Here is an 18881-nt window from a genome sequence, read left to right as displayed (position 1 = left end):
CTGGGACCCTTCAGTCCACAGGCCAACGCTCCATCCACTGAGCCAAACCAGCTAGGACAGGACCTATCACTTTTTAACTATCACCTCAGATTCCTCTGCACTCGAGCTCCTAGCAAGATGAGGTCATTTGAGAGACGTAAACTCCACTCATGCACTTCCTTTTCCTATAACCTCTCTTTCAGCCCAGGTTTCCAATCACCAGTACCAACAAAAGCTGGAGAACTGAGTGTTCTCACCACCCACTGGCACTCCAGTGAGAAGCACTCGAGGCGAGGCGGGAGCCAACTGACCTTCAGGGCTTTGAAGATGACTCCTGGGTGTCGGGGAGAACGGGTGGTGTTGTTCTCTAGTTGCTGCTCCAAAGCTCTCCGAAGCCCAGAGAAGTCGGTGGGAGGGTTGTAAGTCCTGGTTCCCTTGTAGTGAATGGAACTGAAGGCTTCAGGGAAGCGGCCCAGCTTCCGGAAACGGTCCTGGATGAGCTTCTCCGGCACCTCTGACGGGTGATCTGGACAAGCAAAAAGAGGTCCATGAAAAGTGACCTTTCGTGTATTTGTTTGTTTACACTCCTCACCTGATGATATGTTTTTATTAACTTTATTTTTATATATTTATTTTTTTATTGATTTCAGAGAGGAAGGGAGAGGGAGAGAGATGGAAACATCAATGAGAGAGAGAATCATTAATCGGCTGCCTCCTCACTGGGGACCAAGCCTGCAACCCGGGCATGTGCCCTGACTGGGAATCAAACGTGATCTCTTGGTTCATAGGCTCAACCACTGAGCTACGCCATCTGAGCTGTTTTTATGGATTTTAGAGAGAGAGGAAGGGGGAGAGAGAGTGAGAAACATTGATCAATTGCCTTCCATATGCCCCAATCCGGGATCTAACCCAAAACCTTTTAGTGTACCAGATAGTGCTCTAACCAACTGAGCCACCCAGCCAGGGCAACAGTGACCTTTCTTTAAAAAAAAAATAAAAAGTCACCCCTCTTTCATTACAAAAGTCTGACTCCATATATATATATATAAAATACTTAAGCAGGCAAGGGTTACCCTGTTAGAATTCAGGTTACCCTATCTAGCAGGACTGAGCAGGATTTCTATGAAGAGGGTGGTGGTGTGTCAAGATCTCGAACTGATTTCACGGGTATGTTCAGGTAGTGAAAATTCATCAAGTTATACACTTCTGATATGATGTGCACTTTTCTCTCTGTACATTATTCTTCAAGAAACTTTTTTTTAAACCTGCTCATTATGCCCTGGCCGGTGTGGCTCAGTTGGTTAGAGCATTGTCCCGGGCCGTAAAGATCCAAAATAGCACAAAAATGCTGATTCCAGGAGGCATTCGAAATTTAGCATTTCCAACCTCCTCTCCTTACCTTACAATCAATTGCTATGAATTACTTCTTCCATTCCGGAACACTTAGATTTCTTGTCTTCCCACTAAACCAAAGTCCTCCATATTCTAACTCCTTAATATGGCCCAGTCTGTCCACTTCCCTCCTACTGCCACTGCCCTGGCTCACCCCTCATCACTTCGCACCTAAAACTGTGAAAACCTCCTGGCTGGTCTCCCTGACTCTTCCAGGCATGCCTCTCCAGTTCATCCTACAACAGGATCTTTTGTAAACATAGGACTGACCATGTAACTCCCTGCTTAAAATCCTGTCATACTTAAGAACTGAGTCACAGCCATCCACCATCTAATTCCCAAGAATATCTCCACCATTCCTTCTTATACAATCTATGCTTCAGACACGCTGAGCCTCTTCATTTATCCACTGAGCGAACATCAGAGGAGGAATCAAGCACTAGGCCAGTATGGATATAGCAGTGAGTAAGACAGACAAGGTTCCTGCCTTTGTGGAGTTTCCATTCGAATGGGAAAAGATCAAAAACAAGTAAGCAAATCCACAGCATGATTTCAGATAGTGAAAAGCACCCTGATGCAAATGAATAGGGTGATGCAATTAAGAGTACAACCACCAGGATGCAGGAACAACTTTAAGGACAGTCAGGAAAGGCTCCGAGGAGATGCGAGTTGACTCTGAAAAACCTATGACTAGCTGGGGGAAGAGCAGCGTATGCAAAGGTGTCAAGAGAGAAAAGGATAGGACTAGTGGAGGGAGTATACACATATGTCGTGTGTGCACATATACAAACGCGTGAAAAGAGGAGGGCATTTAGTGGGTGAGGGGTGGGAATGAAGGAGGATAACTAGAGAAGTTCAGAGACACAGCTAGGAGTTAGCGTGAGGACACCATAATTAGGAGTTTGGATTTTATTTTGATGTAGTACAAAGTCACTGACAGGCTGTAAGCAGGAGTATGACATGACCTAATTTATAAACTAAGCTTTTAAAAAGATCACTCTGGATGCTGTGTGGAGGATACACTGAAGGGCGCTACAATGGGAGTCAGGAAGCTGTAGTAGAACTACCACAGTTCCCTGGACCCAACTTACTCCTTCAAACTATTAGGGACTTGCCCTTCCTAGAGCATCCCTCTTCCCCTCTGCTACTTAGCCAATCTCTAAAGTTCAAATGTCACCTCCTCTTTCCTAGATCCCATTAGAAGGTATAGAGTGTCGTTCTTCCACACTCCCACAGCTCCAGTACCTACATCTACTACGGAACAGAACACCTGTGGTTCCTCCAACTAGACTGTGATTTATTTGAGGGTGGGAATTGTGTTCCTTTTCAGCTTGGTGCCCCAGTGCTCAGCACATTGTGCACTTAGTAAACTTTGTTAACTGAATGAACAGGCAAATGGTATAACTGCTTTCAGGGACAATATTAATCACCTGCATCCAATTACTATTGTTGCACCTGCTCCCTCAACCTCCTTCTCAGGTCATGATCTCGCTTCCTATTTATCTAAGAAAACAGAAACAATAAGATAACACACACACACCCTCTTACTTGTAACTGTGTCCATATACTCTGTCTTCTCTCCCATTGTTATAGATGAACTGTCCATGCTCCTAAGGCCAATGTCCCTGCTGTCTCTTACATCTACTTTCCAGTGAATTACTCTCATCCGTACACAAATATCTGCAATACCTTTCTTTTCTTTTTTTTTTTTAATACCTTTCATCTTAAATTTTAAAAAGGGAAAATTCCTTGAATTCCCACATTATCCTGCAGCTATCATTTATTTGTCTGCTAGCCTTTATAGAACTCTGAAAGAGTTAAATATACTCACTGCCTTCATTCTTCTCCTCCTATTCACTCTCAATCCCACTGTGACTAGGCTTTCCTACTCACCATCCCTGGGAAACAGGTCTTATACAGACCACCAAGGACCTCTATTTTGCCAAAGCCATTCAACAATTCTTGATCCTCATCTTGACCATAAGCAGATTGTGTGTGTGTGTGTGTGTGTGTGTGTGTGTGTGTGTGTGTGTGTGTGTGTTTTATTGATTTCAGAGAAAGGGAGAGGGAGAGATAGAAACATCAATGATGAGAGAAAATCACTGATCGGCTGCCTCTTGCAAACCCCCTACTGGGGATCAAGCCCACAACCCAGGCATGTGCCCTTGGCTGGAATCAAACCCGGGACCCTTCAGTCCACAGGCCTACGCTCTATCCACTGAACCAAACTGGTTAGGGCCATAAGCAGATTTCGACATGGTTGATTCATTCCGTCCTTCTGGAAACACTTCCTTACGTCTTGCCCAGGCAGAAATTTTTCTAGGCAATGGCCACCATCAAGTTGCTTTTACCGCCCAATGGCTGCCTCCTTGTACCAAGAAAGGTCAATTTGTGACACAGTACCCCATCTACTCACCAGAGCCCAGTAGTTGAGTGTGCACAGTCTCATGGAAAATGATAACAGCAGGGCCCAGGGTGGACAAGGGCACATCCAGGCCACAGCGGGCAGTAGTAGCCTTGAGCTCCTTGGTGAAGTGCTTCAGATAAGCTTCTGAGGCGTCCCCAAGGAACTTGAAGAGGTCATTATGCAGCCGGTCTGCATGAGTTCGATAGATGACGAGGTCTGAGATGGCCAGGACCTTAAGCAGCAGCCGTGTTCTCTGGCTTATGTTCACCGTAGCCCCCAGGAGCCCTTCCGTGTCTATCACTGCTACTTTGTGGACTGGGTCGTATGCTGCCCACACTCCCACGGTGCAGGACTCCTGGGCAGGGGAGGTTTTGAAGACTTCACGGCCATAAAAGAAAGTGTGATTGAGGGTATGAGACTTCCCATCACCAGTATTTCCAAAAATGGAAACAACCTTCAGATGCTGATCAGGTTTGCAGTCCAATTTCCTAATAAAGTCCTCTTCATTAGACACCTTAAAAAAAAAAAAAGACAATGAAATCAAGAAATGGCAAAATAGCTAGAAACATGTGCAAGAAGAACAAATGCTTCCCAGAGTCAAGGTCCTTGACTGACTTGTTAAAATGGCAAGGAAAAGAAGCCCCAGTATAACAGCTCCACCCAGCCCTTACCCTTAGCAAAGAGCTAACAGGAACTTTTAAAGCCTCAGTCAGTATCAGAACTTAGTAGTCATAAAGAACTAAAAGTATAAAATTCTCAGAAGATGACATAGGAACAAATTTTTATGACTTTGGATTAGGCCATGGTTTCTTAGTTAATACAGCAAAAGCTATACAACAAAAGAAAAAATAGATAAAATGGACTATCACAAATGAAAGCTATCATTCTGCAAAGGATATCAGCAAGGCAGTGAAAAGACACCCAAAGAATGGGAGAAAATATTTGTAAATCATATATTTGATAAGGGTCTAGTGTTTAGGGTATGTAAAGCATTCAACACGAGCCTGACCAGTGTGGCTCAGTGGTTGAGCATCGACCTATGAATCAGGAGGTCACAGTTCAATTTCCGGTCAGGGTACATGCCCGGGTTACAGGCTCAATCCCCTGGGGGGCCGGGAGGGGCATGCAGGAGGCAGCAGATCAATGATTCTCTCTAATCATTGATGTTTCTATCACCCTCTCCCTCTCCCTTCCTCTCTGAAATCAATAAAAACTTTTTTTAAAAATAATGCCAGGCCCTACCCAGTGTGACTCAGTTGGACCATCATCTTGTGTACCAGAAGGTTGCCAGTTATACTCCCAGTCAGGGAACATGTGAGGGTTCCATCCCCAGAGGGGGCATATACAGGAGTCAACCAATCGATGTTTCTCTCATACCTCGATGTTTCTCTTTCTCTCTCTTTCCCCCTTTCCCTCTCTCTAAAATAATAATTATATTTATACATATATATAATTATATGTATTACATATATATGTATATATGTATACACACACACACACACACACACACACACACACACACACACAATATTTTAAAAAGGCCAGGAAGGAAGAGACCTGGTGCCAATGAAATATCAAGAGCTCCAAAAAGATTCTCAGGGCCACTACTCTCAGAACACAGATTCCCAAGAACAAAATTCCTAATCCAAACAAGTAATGTTTTACTCCAGCTAAAAGAGTGATGAACCTTTACAGCAAGTATCCTCCAGCCATAAGAGAAAAAACACCTTCCTGATACTCGAGTATGCTGGTTTGAAAAAGAGGAACTAGAGAAATGTAAATAGACCACTGGATGTGATCATATCAGCCCTCATTTCCCATAACCTCAAGATGGTAAACCACTCATCATTCTATTAATAACATCACTATTGTTACATAGTTAGAAGCCTTAATGTTAATGATCAGACTAATAATTTTCTAAATGCCCACTATATCCATGAGGGCAGGACCCTGTCTATTTTCTCTTTACATCTCTAGCATTTGGAACACCACATGACACAGAGGAGTTCATTGTCCAGCTACTGAATGAATGAATGCCAGACACCCTGTTTGCCATTTTAATCACTTTTCTCCACCCTGTATCTTCCTTAGGGCTTACCACACAGCCTCATTCAACCAACCTGGTAATGGGCTCATGATTTACCAGACAACTGAGAGGAACAAGAAGTTACATGGAACAGCTCATTTTATTTATTTATTTTAAATCTTTATTGTTGAAAGTATTACATATTTCCCCCTCCCCCCCGCCAGTAACTCCCTCCAGCCCGCCCCCACTCCCCGACCCAGGCTTTCACCACTTAATTGTCCATGTCCATGGGTTATGCATATATACAGACATGGTCTTCGGCTGATTACCTCCCACCCACCCACCCTCCACCGCCCGCCTTCCCTCTGAGATTCTGCACTCAGAACAGCCCATTTTAGACTGGTGTCACTCAGCCAGCCTGGTTCCAAGCTACTAAGGTGGCCAGCAGGAGAAACAAAACAAAAGCTCCATAAAGGCCAGCTGGTGTGGCGCAGAGGTTGAGCATTGACCTATGAACCAGAAGGTCACGGTTCAATTCCCAGTCAGGGCACATGCGCGGGTTTCGGCTCAATCCTTAGTGGGGGGCGTGCAGGAGGCAGCCAATCAATGATTCTCTCTCATCATTAATGTTTCTATCTCTCTCTCTCCCCCTTCCTCTCTGAAATCAACAAAATAATATATTTTTTAAAAGCTCCATAAACCTCTACTAGCAAGGATCCACCCTAAGAGCCATTTACCTTTTCAAACAGTCCCCTCAGTATCCATAAGCGTTGAAGAGAACATCTAAGGATTTTCTCCCCTAGAAATCTACTCTGTTATGAATATGTTAGCCCACAACTGTTACCCATATTTGTAATAGGAGGCACCTATAAAGGGACACATGGGAGCCTTCAGGTACAGAATTAAATGTCTCATTACTCATACTGATTAAGTACTGACTAAATGATGTACATAACATATATAAATTCATTTGGGATGAAAATAAAACACTCCCTATAAGCATCTGGGATGTTGTTTGGGCACTTGGTATCCTGGGGTATTAAACACATCTGTTCATGTGTTGGGCATATACAACTGAGTCTAGAGCAAAGAATTCTGGGAGAAGAAGTTCAAAGCTCTAGGCTGGATTTTGTTTTTTGTTTTTTCCTATTAATTGATTTGAGGGAGGGACAAACATTAATATAAGACACATGGACTGTTTGCCTCCCGTACGCGCACCCCGACCGGGAATGGAATCTGCAACCTGGGTATGTGCCCTGAGTGGGAATCGAACCCGAGACCTTCTAGTACACAGGGACAACGCTTCAACCAACTGAGCCACACCGGCCAGGGCCATAGGCTGACAGCCCTAGCTAATCATTTAACATGCACTGACTGCATTTTTTTTCATGTGTAAAATGGGGTATAACCACTTTTGCCTCCCTTGACAGGGTAGTGGTTGCTAATCAAATAAATAGATAAATGAGAATGTGCCTTGCAAACAGAAAACATGGTTCATTTTTCCTTCCTGTATCTTTCACATAATTTTGCTCCCAGTTTTACTACTCAATTCATCTTTAAATGAGCCAGGAGAGAACAGCCTAGGCCGAGGTGGTAGCAAGACTGGTTTTCAGTGAGGGGAGGAAAAAGGAAAAATAAGAAGACTCCCTTTGCTGAGGGAAGGAAAGGGCCAGAAGGGAACAAGGCTCCTGCTCCACTGGTTCTTCCTGTTTGTAATCAATGATCCCACTTTGCACAGCACAACGCCTGGCACAAAGTAAGCACTCAATAAATATTAGCCGTTAATATTTAAAGACCAGCACTGGGAAAACATCCAGGGGCACTGCAGCAGCAGCTGGGCTGGGACCTGCTTGGTGCTCAGAAGTTGCTCATTCAGGTACTAAATCAGCAATGGCGAAGTCTAAACTGATTCTACCTAAAAAATGCTTGCTGCTTGCTTCTGATAACTTCTTTCCTCTCCCTCAAAGCAAAACAACATATTATCATTCAAACTGGCTTTACGACTCTTAGTAAAGCTGGCATCTAACTGCACACACATCTTCAAGAAACCAAATAGTATACCTCTTCATCTCACTCACAAAGCTTTTCACTTTGTGTAGAGTTTGAAGTTGAGTTTCTAAAATGAAAAATAACAGTACTCAGTGAACTTCATTGTTCCAAGTTAGAATTCAGAGCAGTTCATGGTAGTGAAAAGAATCCAGCAGTCAACCTCTGACCCAAGCCGGCACCAATCTCCCTTAAGAAATTCCTTCTTAGCCCTCCCAGAATAATCCAGGAAGAATGACCAACCACATGGGCTTTGTTCTGAGGAGGCCTGGGAAGGGAAAAGCAAGAGATGGGGAAAGAGCCTTGGAAAGTCAAGTTCAACAGAACACAGTCAGACTCCTGAAATTAAACACCAAAGACAACAGAAAACAATCCCAAGGCAAGCAGCTCAGCATGGAGGTTCTTTCAATTTTGGCCTCTCTGGATGGAGAGGATCTAATTGGTACCAACTACAATCATACAGTCCTTCCAATCTTTATAAAGGTGTTCCCTGTGGCCAAGGGCAAAAATCAGCTCCTAACCCAAAGCAATAGAAAGAGCTAAGGGGCACTTGCTTGCTTTCAGTAACAATCTAATGCTTATCATAAATTCCACCCCTGAACCAAAAAGATTATTTTTTTAAATATGTTTTTCTTTGTTTTAGAGAGAGGGGAAGGGAGAGGGGGAAAAAGAGAGAAACATCGATGTGAGAGAGAAACATCGATTGGCTGCCTCCCACACGCACCCTATCCAGAGATCAAGCTGCAACCTGGGCATGTGCCCTGACCAGGAATGGAACTAGCGACCTTTCAGTGCACAGGATGATGCTCAACCAAGTGAGCCATACTGCTAAGACCCAACAGATTATTTTATACCTCTCCATTGAGGTTCTAAAACTAGTCTAAGTTGCCCTATCCCGTTTGGCTCAGTAGCTAGAACACTGGCCTGCAGACTGGAGGGTCCTAGGTCCGATTCCCGTCAAGGGCACATACCTCAGTTGCAGGCTTGATCCCTGGCCCTAGCTGGGGTGCGTGTGAGAGGCAACCAATCAATGTGTCTCTCTCACATCAATGTTTCTCCCTTTTTGTCTCTCCTCCCCTCCCACTCTCTCTAAAAAAACAATGAAAAATATCCGAAGTGAGGATTAATAAAAAATAAAACCCAGCCGAAGCCGGTTTGGCTCGGTGGATAGAGCGTCGGCCTGCGGACTGGAAGGTCCCGGGTTCGATTCCGGTCAAGGGCATGTACCTTGGTTGTGGGCACATCCCCGGTGGGGGGTGTGCGGGAGGCAGCTGGTCGATGTTTCTCTCTCATTGACGTTTCTAGCTCTCTATCCCTCTCCCTTCCTCTCTGTAAAAAAATCAATAAAAAATATTTTTTTAAAAATAATAAATAAATAAATAAAAAATAAAATAAAACCCAGTCTAAGTCGATAGTTATTCCCAAAGTTAAGTTCCTCTTCATTACTTTTCTCTGTTGGCCTCCAGTTTACTTTGCTTTCATTCCATTTTTGGCTGAGTTCAGTGGAAGATACTGAGCCCACTGAAACCAACCAGATTCTCGCTCTTATCAGAACTGGGACCACTATCCCAAAAGGAAACTATAACTTAATATTTCATTTATTTAAAAGAGCAGTACACATGTGAGGCCATGTGTCCCTGGATCCGGGTGAGGCTGGGTCCCGGGTCCGGGTGAGGTCTCGCGCACCTAGGTCCGGGTGAGGCCACGCGCCCCTGGGTCTGGGTGAGGCCACGTGCCCCTGAGTCCGGGTGAAGCCGTGCCCCTTGGTCCGGCCGAGACCAAACCAGAGGGAGTCGGACCTCCGTTACCACCATTTGTCCACCATCCAGAGCTGAGGGGTCAGTGCTGACATGTACACATAAGGAACTGGTGGACATTGAAATTGGGTCTCAAAAGAACTGTTGGTCCAGAAAGAAACTCACTACAGACTGATTCATCTGCCTGTCAGCATAACTATTATTGCTCGTCTCACATTCAGTTCTTATAAGTATATCTCTAGTGACACATGATCTCGCTCATCTAGGGGAAATGATGAACAACATAGACCGATGAACAAGAACAGAACCAGAAACAAGGAGGCATCGATCGGACTATCGGGCCTCAGAGGGAGGATAGGGGAGGTTGGGAGGAGGGGGGAGAGATCAACCAAAGGACTTGTGTGCATGCATATGAGCCTATCCAACGGTTAAGTTCAACAGGGGGTTGGGGCATCCGTGGGGAGGGGTGTGGGATGGGAATGGGGGGATGAGGACAAATATGTGACACCTTAATCAATAAAGAAATTAAATAAAAATTAAAATAAAATAAAAGAGCAGCACAGGTATAGAACTTGGGTTACAGTTTTCTTATTTCAGGGAAGGGAAAGGGGAAGTGGAAGGTGAGGGAACTCTTTTTTTTTTTTTTAATTTTATTTTATTGATTTTTCACAGAGAGGAAGAGAGAGGGATAGAGATTTAGAAACATCGATGAGAGAGAAACATCGATCAGCTGCCTCCTGCACACACCCCACTGGGGATGTGCCCGCAACCAAGGTACATGCCCTTGACCGGAATCGAACCCGGGACCCTTCAGTCCGCAGGCCAACGCTCTATCCACTGAGCCAAACCGGTTTTGGCATCTTTTTTTTTTTTTTTTTTTTTTTTTTATTAGGTGAGGGAACTCTTCCCTGACAAATCCAGACGGACTTTCATCATGTTGAAAAATGCTCCAGCCCTAACCGGTTTGGCTTAGTGGATAGAGCTTCGGTCTGCGGACTGAAGAAGGGTTCCGGCTTTGATTCCAGTCAAGGGCATGTACCTTGGTTGCGGGCTCGATCCCCAATAGGGGGTGTGCAGGAGGCAGCTGATCGATGTTTCTCTCTCATCGATATTTCTAACTCTCTATCCCCCTCTCTTCCTCTCTGTAAAAATCAATAAAATATATTTTAAAAAAGAAAGAAAAGAAAAATGCTCCAGGCAATGATTTAAGCCCATGGCCTAATTTTCAAACAAGATTTTACTTAAACAATGTCAACCAGTCAGTGGCCACTCTAATTTTAAAGCCCAAATGAAACCCCTACTGCCAGAAAGTTCTAGTAAACCTGTTTCTCTAACCCAGAGAGTTCAGAAAAAGGCCTCTCATTCTATCCTAAAAGAAGTGTATACCGGTATCTTTGTGTTCATCCATGTATGTATCAATAGCATAACATAAAAAGTACTGTTTCTCAATCAAATGTTTTCTTAAGACCACTGAAGGCATGAGATTGGCTTCACAAATACAATGAACACATTCGGTAAGGGCAAAGATCACTTCCTTCCACTCCAGTGTCCCCAAAGTGTTCCATTACTTGAGAGGTCAGGAATTCTCCCATGTCTTAGAACTACCCCCAGTTCTTCTGACACGTGGCCTCACAGACACTGCCTGCCGCTCTCCTTTTACTCTAGAGCAGGAGAGAGATTGTTTCTATGAAGAGATGATCCACACAATGAATTCTTTAAAAATAGTCATTTTTAGCTTCATGATCAGTCTCTTTGACCTCAACCAATTCAGCTCTCCATTTATGTCTGAACTAGTGGCCAGGTGCACGAATTCGTGCACAATGAAAGGAAATTAATTAATTAATAATTCATATCACTATTCACCCTTTCTCTATAATAGAAGTGTCAACCAAATTCATGATCAACAATGACAGATCAAAACACAGGTGTGATTGGCGCCAGCGAGAGCTTTATATGTATCGCGCATGGGTGAGTCAACTTAGCCTTTTATATAGAGAGAATAAACTTGCTTAATTAGACCTGCTTTCTGATTTAGCTAAACTTTTTCCAGTCCAGTGAAGCACCCCAACTTCTCTTTCAAGTAACTGTCAGCAACACAGCAGTAAATATCAACATGAAGCAGGTTATTATTATAGATCACGCAGGGAGAACAAAGGGTAAAATATTTAACTGCAGCAGTGTTTGACTATATTCTGTGCAGTGAGAAAACCTGAAGTAATTTTCAAGGTCCACCATTTCTTACTTCTTTTCAGGCGGGTCAAATTTCTGAGCTTTCTAAATCTCTGTTTTCCAGCTAATGAAAAAAAATAGGATTCCACCGAGTCTCCTATCTACCTACTCCAGAACTTCTGTGAGGATCAAATGAAAACATTTTCCCATGAGGCATGGGAAAACGCTTCAGAGACATTTGGTTAAAGTGTAAAATGTTTCCACCTGGCTATAAAGCAAGTTGTGTTCCTGGGCTGAAGAAATTGCAAAGAGTCTAGTCGCTAGGGAGAGGAAGCTGGGCATTGCTACATGACATCATTACCTGGCACCCACAGCAACTGTTTCCAGGCTGGGCTGGGCTGGGCTGTGGGCCGCATTTTGCACCATGGGGTCTTGGCAGCATTGGCTGCAATTTGGTGGGCTGCTGCTCCAAGATGGTGGCGAGGCCTGTGTCCCTCTTGGGGGAAGCCAAGTGTTGATTTGTGGGTGCCAGGTCTGTGGTACTGTTTCTCTGTAAATGGTCAGTGCGCGTCATGGCAGCTCCTGCATTCAGTGCCTGCCCCCTGGTGGTCAGTGTGCATCATAGCTATTGGTCAGATGGATACTTAGCATATTAGTCTTTTATATAATACAGATAGATAGAAAGCTTTCCAAAGCAAAACTGAATTCTGAGGACAGACTGGAAATACTGAGGCATCCTCAAGAGCCACATCGTCCTCAAGGGACTCTTCCAAGGAACTTACAGGTGAGAGATGCAGCTCCCCTTTTAAGTGGCCAGCTACAAAAACAGGCACAGCCCGGCTGGTGTAGCTCAGTGGTTAAATGTCAACCTATGAACCAGGAGGTCCCAGTTTGATTCCCAGTCAGGGCACATGCCTGGGTTGCGGGCTTGATCCCCAGTAGGGAGCATGCAGGAGGCAGCCGATCAATAATTCTCTCTCATCACTGATGTTTCTCCTCTCTCTTCCCCTCTCCCTTCTTCTCTGAAATCAATAAAAATATTTTCCAAAAAAACAACAACAATGGGCATAAGGTCCAGTAAAGGCTCTGAGACTTAGCAGTGAAAACATGAGGCTAGACAGAAGACAAGAGAGCTAGGTTCAAGTCCACCTCTACCTGAATTACACCAGGGATAATTTACTCAACCCTTCTCTTTCTCAAAGTCTTCATTCTCAACCCATCATCTCTGTTAACATCATCCTGGTTCTGAGATTCCCAAATAGAATGTACTCCATGCTAGCAAGGGGTCTGGTCTGTATTGTTCACCACTGCGGCCCCAGCACAGGGCCTGACACATAATAGGAAATCAACACATATTTGTTAAAACAAATTAATAAACTCAGCTCAAAATGCAGATGCTACAGGCTCTTTAGAACGAAACAGTCCATATTACCATTAAGTGTTCACCCAACCAGTCTCCACCACTCACTGACTTTAGAATAACCTTAAAGAAGTTATTTAATTTACCTGAACCTCAGCTTGCTGTGAGGACTAAGTGACACGATGTACATCAAGCACTTTGCACAGTGGAGGCATGTAGCAAATGCTAGAGAAGTGTTGACTGACATTATTGCTGTAGCTGTCTGGTTTACCTCCAGGCCAGTTATTGCAGACACTACAGAATTTGCATTCCATTATCCCAATTAAAAACCCTCCTGGAGAAAGTTTTCCAATAAATGCCTCTTTATAGAATTAGGGATAATGGGACAAGGAAGATACTCAGTATTTACCACTCCCTCCCTCAAAAGGATGTATCTTCAATTTAACGGGGGGAAAAAAAGCTGTTATAAGGTTGCATAATACATATATTATGCATAAGAAAGCATTCAGTCTTCAAAAGAATGATTCCAAGAATTATCACTACACCAGAGACTCACTAAAGTGCTCTTCTCGCAGTTTATGCCGAAGATCTTAGTAGATGACACAGCTTTATAAGGAGATCTTTGGTGTCTGAGTCCAAAACTGAGAGGGGTCTGGTTTCTATTCAATATGGAGTGAGATAGTAGAGCCGTGGTTAAGTAAGAATATAGCATATAACTATTTTAAAGTCAATTAACATTAGTAACTCCTCCAGCAATAACACCCTCCTCTCAATAGCCATATTTTCTCCATAACGCTCTGACATTATGCACCTTATTCTATGTATTTTGTCTTCCACTACCACTAGACGGTCCTCTCACCAAGGGCAAATTCAGAGTCTTACTGCCACTTTGTATCTCCCTCAGTTGTCAGCACAGAGTAGGCACTCATTAAATGTTTAATTAAATGTTACATTTATTTACTCTCATTAGCACATTTCATTCATTCAACAAATATTTGAGTACGTACTGTGTGCCAAACACTGTCTAGATGCTGACGAACAGAAGAGGTAAAAACCACTGCCCAGCCCAGCCAGCGTGGCTCAGTGGTTGTGCGTCAACCTTTGAACCAGGAAATCACTGTTTGATTCCAGTCAGGGCACATGCCCAGTTGCTGGCTTGAGGGCATGCAGGAAACAGCTGATTACTGTTTCTCTCTCACATGGATGTTTCTCTCTTTCTCTCCTTCTCCCTTCCTCTTTCTCTAAAAATCAATTAGAAATCTTTAAAATAAATAAATACATAAATAAATTGATTAGTAAAATGGCACAAGGTAACTTTCTGGGGGGATAGAAATGTTCTCTACCTTGACCTTGGTGGGGAACAGGGGGGTTACTCGTGTACATATAGTTGTCAAAACTCATAGAACTGTACACTTACAATGTGTAAATTATACCACAAAAGAGTTTATTCTTAAAAGTCGTGTCATGTCATGTACTTTTTTTTTTTTATGTCAGGTCAAATGGTGATAAGTGCTGTGAAAAAAAAATCGGGATATAAGACTAGGACTACAAAGTGGGGATAAGGGTTGCTCTTATAAATACGATGGTCAGGGAAGGCTGCACTTTAATGCCCAAATCTAGGGCAATCCTTTAAAAAAAAAAAAGTATCCAACTCAATTTTCTGTGGTAATGAAAGGAAAAGGAATGTCATGAACAATGAAAAACAGACTTTAAACCTGAAATCATTTATGTTTAGTTCTAGACAGAAACCCCTCCCCCGAAAGTGACAGATTTTTCAGAGATTACTCAAACTAATAAGGCACATAATTGACACTCAATAAATGTTTATGACTGTTGTTAAATGACACATGTAAACTGAATTGAGCCCTTAGAAAAAGGTTATGAGAGATTATGGAAAACACTTTAGTCATAAGGATGACATAGTCACTAGGCAGAAGCTGGAAAGCAGAGGAATTTCTAAAATACCCTAGGACTGCTGAATTGCTCTCTTCACCTGAAGCTGGGGTGTCTGTGCCTACATGTCAGAATCAAGCTCTGTCAGTTCTGCTCAAGCATTCCACCATCTAGACTCAAATTCCCTGGGAAAGACAGCAATAATTCAGTCACAAGTAGAAGGAAATCAGAAGAGGGGGAAATTTTCCAGAGCTGCTAGGAAGCAGAATCATCCTCCAGTGAAGTCAAGGCAGAGGTCAAGTGCTTACATATGGCTGGTATACACACTCTTCTGCCCAAGAACGCCAGCCACTACCAAGACAACCACACAAACAGTTTAAACAGAGCCTCTTCATTTCTGGCCAAAAGTCATTGGAAAGAGAGGCAAAATGAACAAAACATCCTCCAAGGAAGCATCCACCCTTTCCTGCCTCCAAAAATCCTCCTATGTCCTGCCCAAGGGTCTTTCCAATTCCCCTTGCCTGGAACTTTCTACAATCCCTTCTCCAGGGTCTCATCCATTAGCTTTCCTCTGATTTCCCACCACCAATCAAATGTGCTCCATTCAGTTAGCAGTTCGAAGCCCAGAGAGAAATGATCTCATGGGAGTTCCTCCCAAAGCAAGCAAGACTCCCCAGGAAACTGCAGCCTGCTCTCAGAGGCCCTTCCCTGCTCCAGGACAAACTCGAAGGTGGTACGACCAGGAGATGCATCCACAGGGAAAACACAGAAGGTCAATAGAATAAGAAATCTTCCTCTTATACTACCCCTGACTCAGAAAGCCAGATGTTTGCCCAATTCCAGAAAAAAAAAAATCAATCACTTTGAGGAAGTGACAGACCAGAAGAAAATTAGAATTGCACAAACTGGAGGTAACTTGAAATAGTTAAAAATAGGTTCCCTGAAAAGCTGACTCACAGTGATTTTGATGGCTTATATGGGTCAGATTTTAAACAGCCCTGCACTAAACAAAATAGCCTCCCAGGTTAAATGCCAGGAGCCTGTTACAACAGCGCAAGGATGAGAAAGCTCAGAAGATGCAGAGCAGAAACTGAAGGCACACAATAGGGGCTCTTTCATTTTTTTGCCTGTCTGAGTCACCCTCAACCCTGCATTTCCCAGTAACCCCATACAATGCCTCCCCCTCCACCATTATTACTAAACAAAAGGGGCTTTTTCTTGGGCTTTTAGAAGTAAAAGGCGGTAGTCGTGAAGGGAGCCTCTGCTGCTTCTCCAATTATTGCTTATTATTTTGACAGACAGACAGCTCCTGAACAGACCTATGGCTTTGTGTTACTTTTTAAAATATAGCACCTAAGAACCAATAGTAAAGATATATTCATGTCCTGACCAGAACTTACCAAAAGGCTAACAGCCACAGCACCAAAATTGGTCCTTATAAGAATTCGGCCATTGGGAGAGAAAAATGGGCAAGTCCCACAATGTAGAAGATTATGACCCCTCTGGCTCATGACCTATTGACCAGAATTAAGTTAAGGGGTTTCCCCGCCAGCCTGTCTGAAACAAAGGGCCTGGAAAGAGCAAGCCCCACCCAGCAAGGTACCCTAGACCCGGAAGCAGAGAAAGGGCCAAGGAGTCACCAGCAGATGAGGCTAGCACAGCCAGTGTGTGGTTCAGGATTCCCAGGCAGTCTGAAGACATCCTCTGCTATTTTCCATTCCTGGATCCCATTAAAATAATGTCTCTTTTAGCCAACTTAAAAAAAAAAAAAAAAAGCCAAGTCCCAGTATTTTGAGCCACACTATTCTGGGACTGTAAACAAGTGACGCAGCCAAGTACCGTGATGGGTCTTCTTAAAGGGACGGTCTCAGTGAGATGAGGTCCACCACGGACTTCGCTGAGGGAAGGACAAAGAAGACTCCCTTGGTCTCCCGTTTCCTGGAGGGCCCAAGGCTGTCAATTTCTGAGTCAGGAGGGCCTGCCCAGTGGGTATTTTCTTAGCTTCTCATTGACCACCCCAGCTCCCTGGGTTCCTTAGCACCCTGCATGCTGGGCATGAGGAGTCTTTTGGCATGAAAAACTCCCTGGTTCTCCTAATGTCCCAGTCAGGGGTCAGTCAGCATAAAGAGGAAACAGGGAAAATTTCCTGTCAGGCTGCTGCTCTAATTCTCTTGGAAAGAGGACAGTTATAGGAAGTTTGTAGAAAAGAGACAAAGAGGAAAATGGGGTGATTATGGGGAAGAAAAAAAAAAAAAACTTGTATGGGGTTTAAATGTATGTGTTCATAAGAATGAAGAGAAAATTTTGAATCTTTTTTCCCATTTATGAATAAACATTCTGGTAAGATATCTGAATTCCTACTATCCTCTTCCTTCCCTTAAAGAACCCTAATTATTAGAACTATTCTTCTAACCTTTGAGTTATTTGCTAAGGTTGTTGTTTCTAACTTCAAGAGATTACAGTGACTTGTCAGTGTGGATCATCTACTTATTATGGGCTGTAAATAATGGATCCTTAAATCCTTTGGTTTTCCTAGCACAATTCTACTGGGCCTAGAAAAATCAACGAACACAACCCAGAAAGTCTACCTATTTCATATGCCAAAAGAAAATACTGATTTCACCTGGATTACTTCTGAGGAGTGAACAGAACCAAAAGAGGGAGAAAAAAAATTAGTGTACCGATTAGATATTTTGTTCCTGATATATTTTCTACTTCACTAGAATCCAGGTCTCCTTATTCAACCAAACCTTCATCTGTTAGAACAGGTTCCCAAACTCAGCACTGACATTTTGTACCAGATAATTATTGTTTTTGTTAATCCTCACTCAAGGATATTTTTTCCCCTTTGATTTTTAGAGAGAGTGGAAGGGAGGAGGAGAGACAGAGAGAGAGAGAAACATCAATGTGAGAGACATGGATTGGTTGCCTCCCACACACACCCCAACTGGGGATGGGGATCAAGCCTGCAACTGAGGTATGTGCCCTGGACCAGAATCGAACCCAAGACTCTTCAGTCCATGGACCGATGCTCTAATGACTGACCCAAACCAGCTAGAGCCAGATAATTCTTTTTTTTTTTTTTTTTGGGGGGGGGGGCTCCCCTAAGCATTGTAAGATACTTAGCAGCACCTTGGCTTCTACCCACTTGCCAGTAGCACTCCCCCCCTTCCCCCATCTGTGACAAGCAAAGGTGTCTCCAAACATTGCCAAATGCCCCCTAAGGAGGCAAAATCACTCCTGGTTGAGAATTACTGTGTTAGTTTAATACCAAATGAGGCTAATTTAGCTCTCTTTATTGTATAAATTTTGTTCTTAAAGACCTTTAGTTTTATAGATTCAATAAAAGTTGGGGTATTAAGCAGGTGTTATTTGCACAAACCAAATGCCCAGGAGTCACCACTAAGTTCTCTCATTCCCTCACTCCTCCACCCAATATATCAGCATTCATTTTACATCCAAACTTTGTCCCTCATTCATTAATATTTTTCATCATGTCAATGATAACACCAAATCTAAGCCACCTCTCACCTCACCTTCTGCCATAGCCTCCTAAGTGGTTTCACCGCTTTCACTCATGTCCCCCTACAATTACCACAATCTAGTCTTCACACTCTAGTAAAGGGACTTCTCTTAAAAAGTTCTATCAGCCGAAACCGGTTTGGCTTGGTGGACAGAGCGTCGGCCTGCGGACTCAAGGGTCCCGGGTTCGATTCCGGTCAGGGGCATGTACCTTGGTTGCGGGCACATCCCCAGTGCGGGGTGTGCAGGAGGCAGCTGATCGATGTTTCTAACTCTCTGTCCCTCTCTCTTCCTCTCTGTGGAAAATCAATAAAATATATTTAAAAAAAA

General features: G+C 43.5%; 1 protein-coding gene across 1 annotated transcript in view; it reads right to left on the bottom strand.

Annotated features, from left to right (window-relative positions):
* Positions 1-18881, bottom strand: part of ZFYVE1 (zinc finger FYVE-type containing 1) — a 46886-nt gene that overhangs the window by 20910 nt on the left and 7095 nt on the right. Inside the window, exons 3-4 of the mRNA XM_028141452.2 lie at positions 3788-4292; positions 291-505 (exon numbers count right to left, since the gene is read on the bottom strand). Of these exons, the coding sequence (XP_027997253.1) occupies positions 291-505; positions 3788-4292 (720 nt within the window). The remainder of the gene's footprint in view (positions 1-290; positions 506-3787; positions 4293-18881) is intronic.

Source organism: Eptesicus fuscus, chromosome 5 (assembly GCF_027574615.1).
Source record: "Eptesicus fuscus isolate TK198812 chromosome 5, DD_ASM_mEF_20220401, whole genome shotgun sequence".
Taxonomy (NCBI): Eukaryota; Metazoa; Chordata; class Mammalia; order Chiroptera; family Vespertilionidae; genus Eptesicus; species Eptesicus fuscus.
This window is presented reverse-complemented; position numbering and strand designations above follow the sequence as displayed.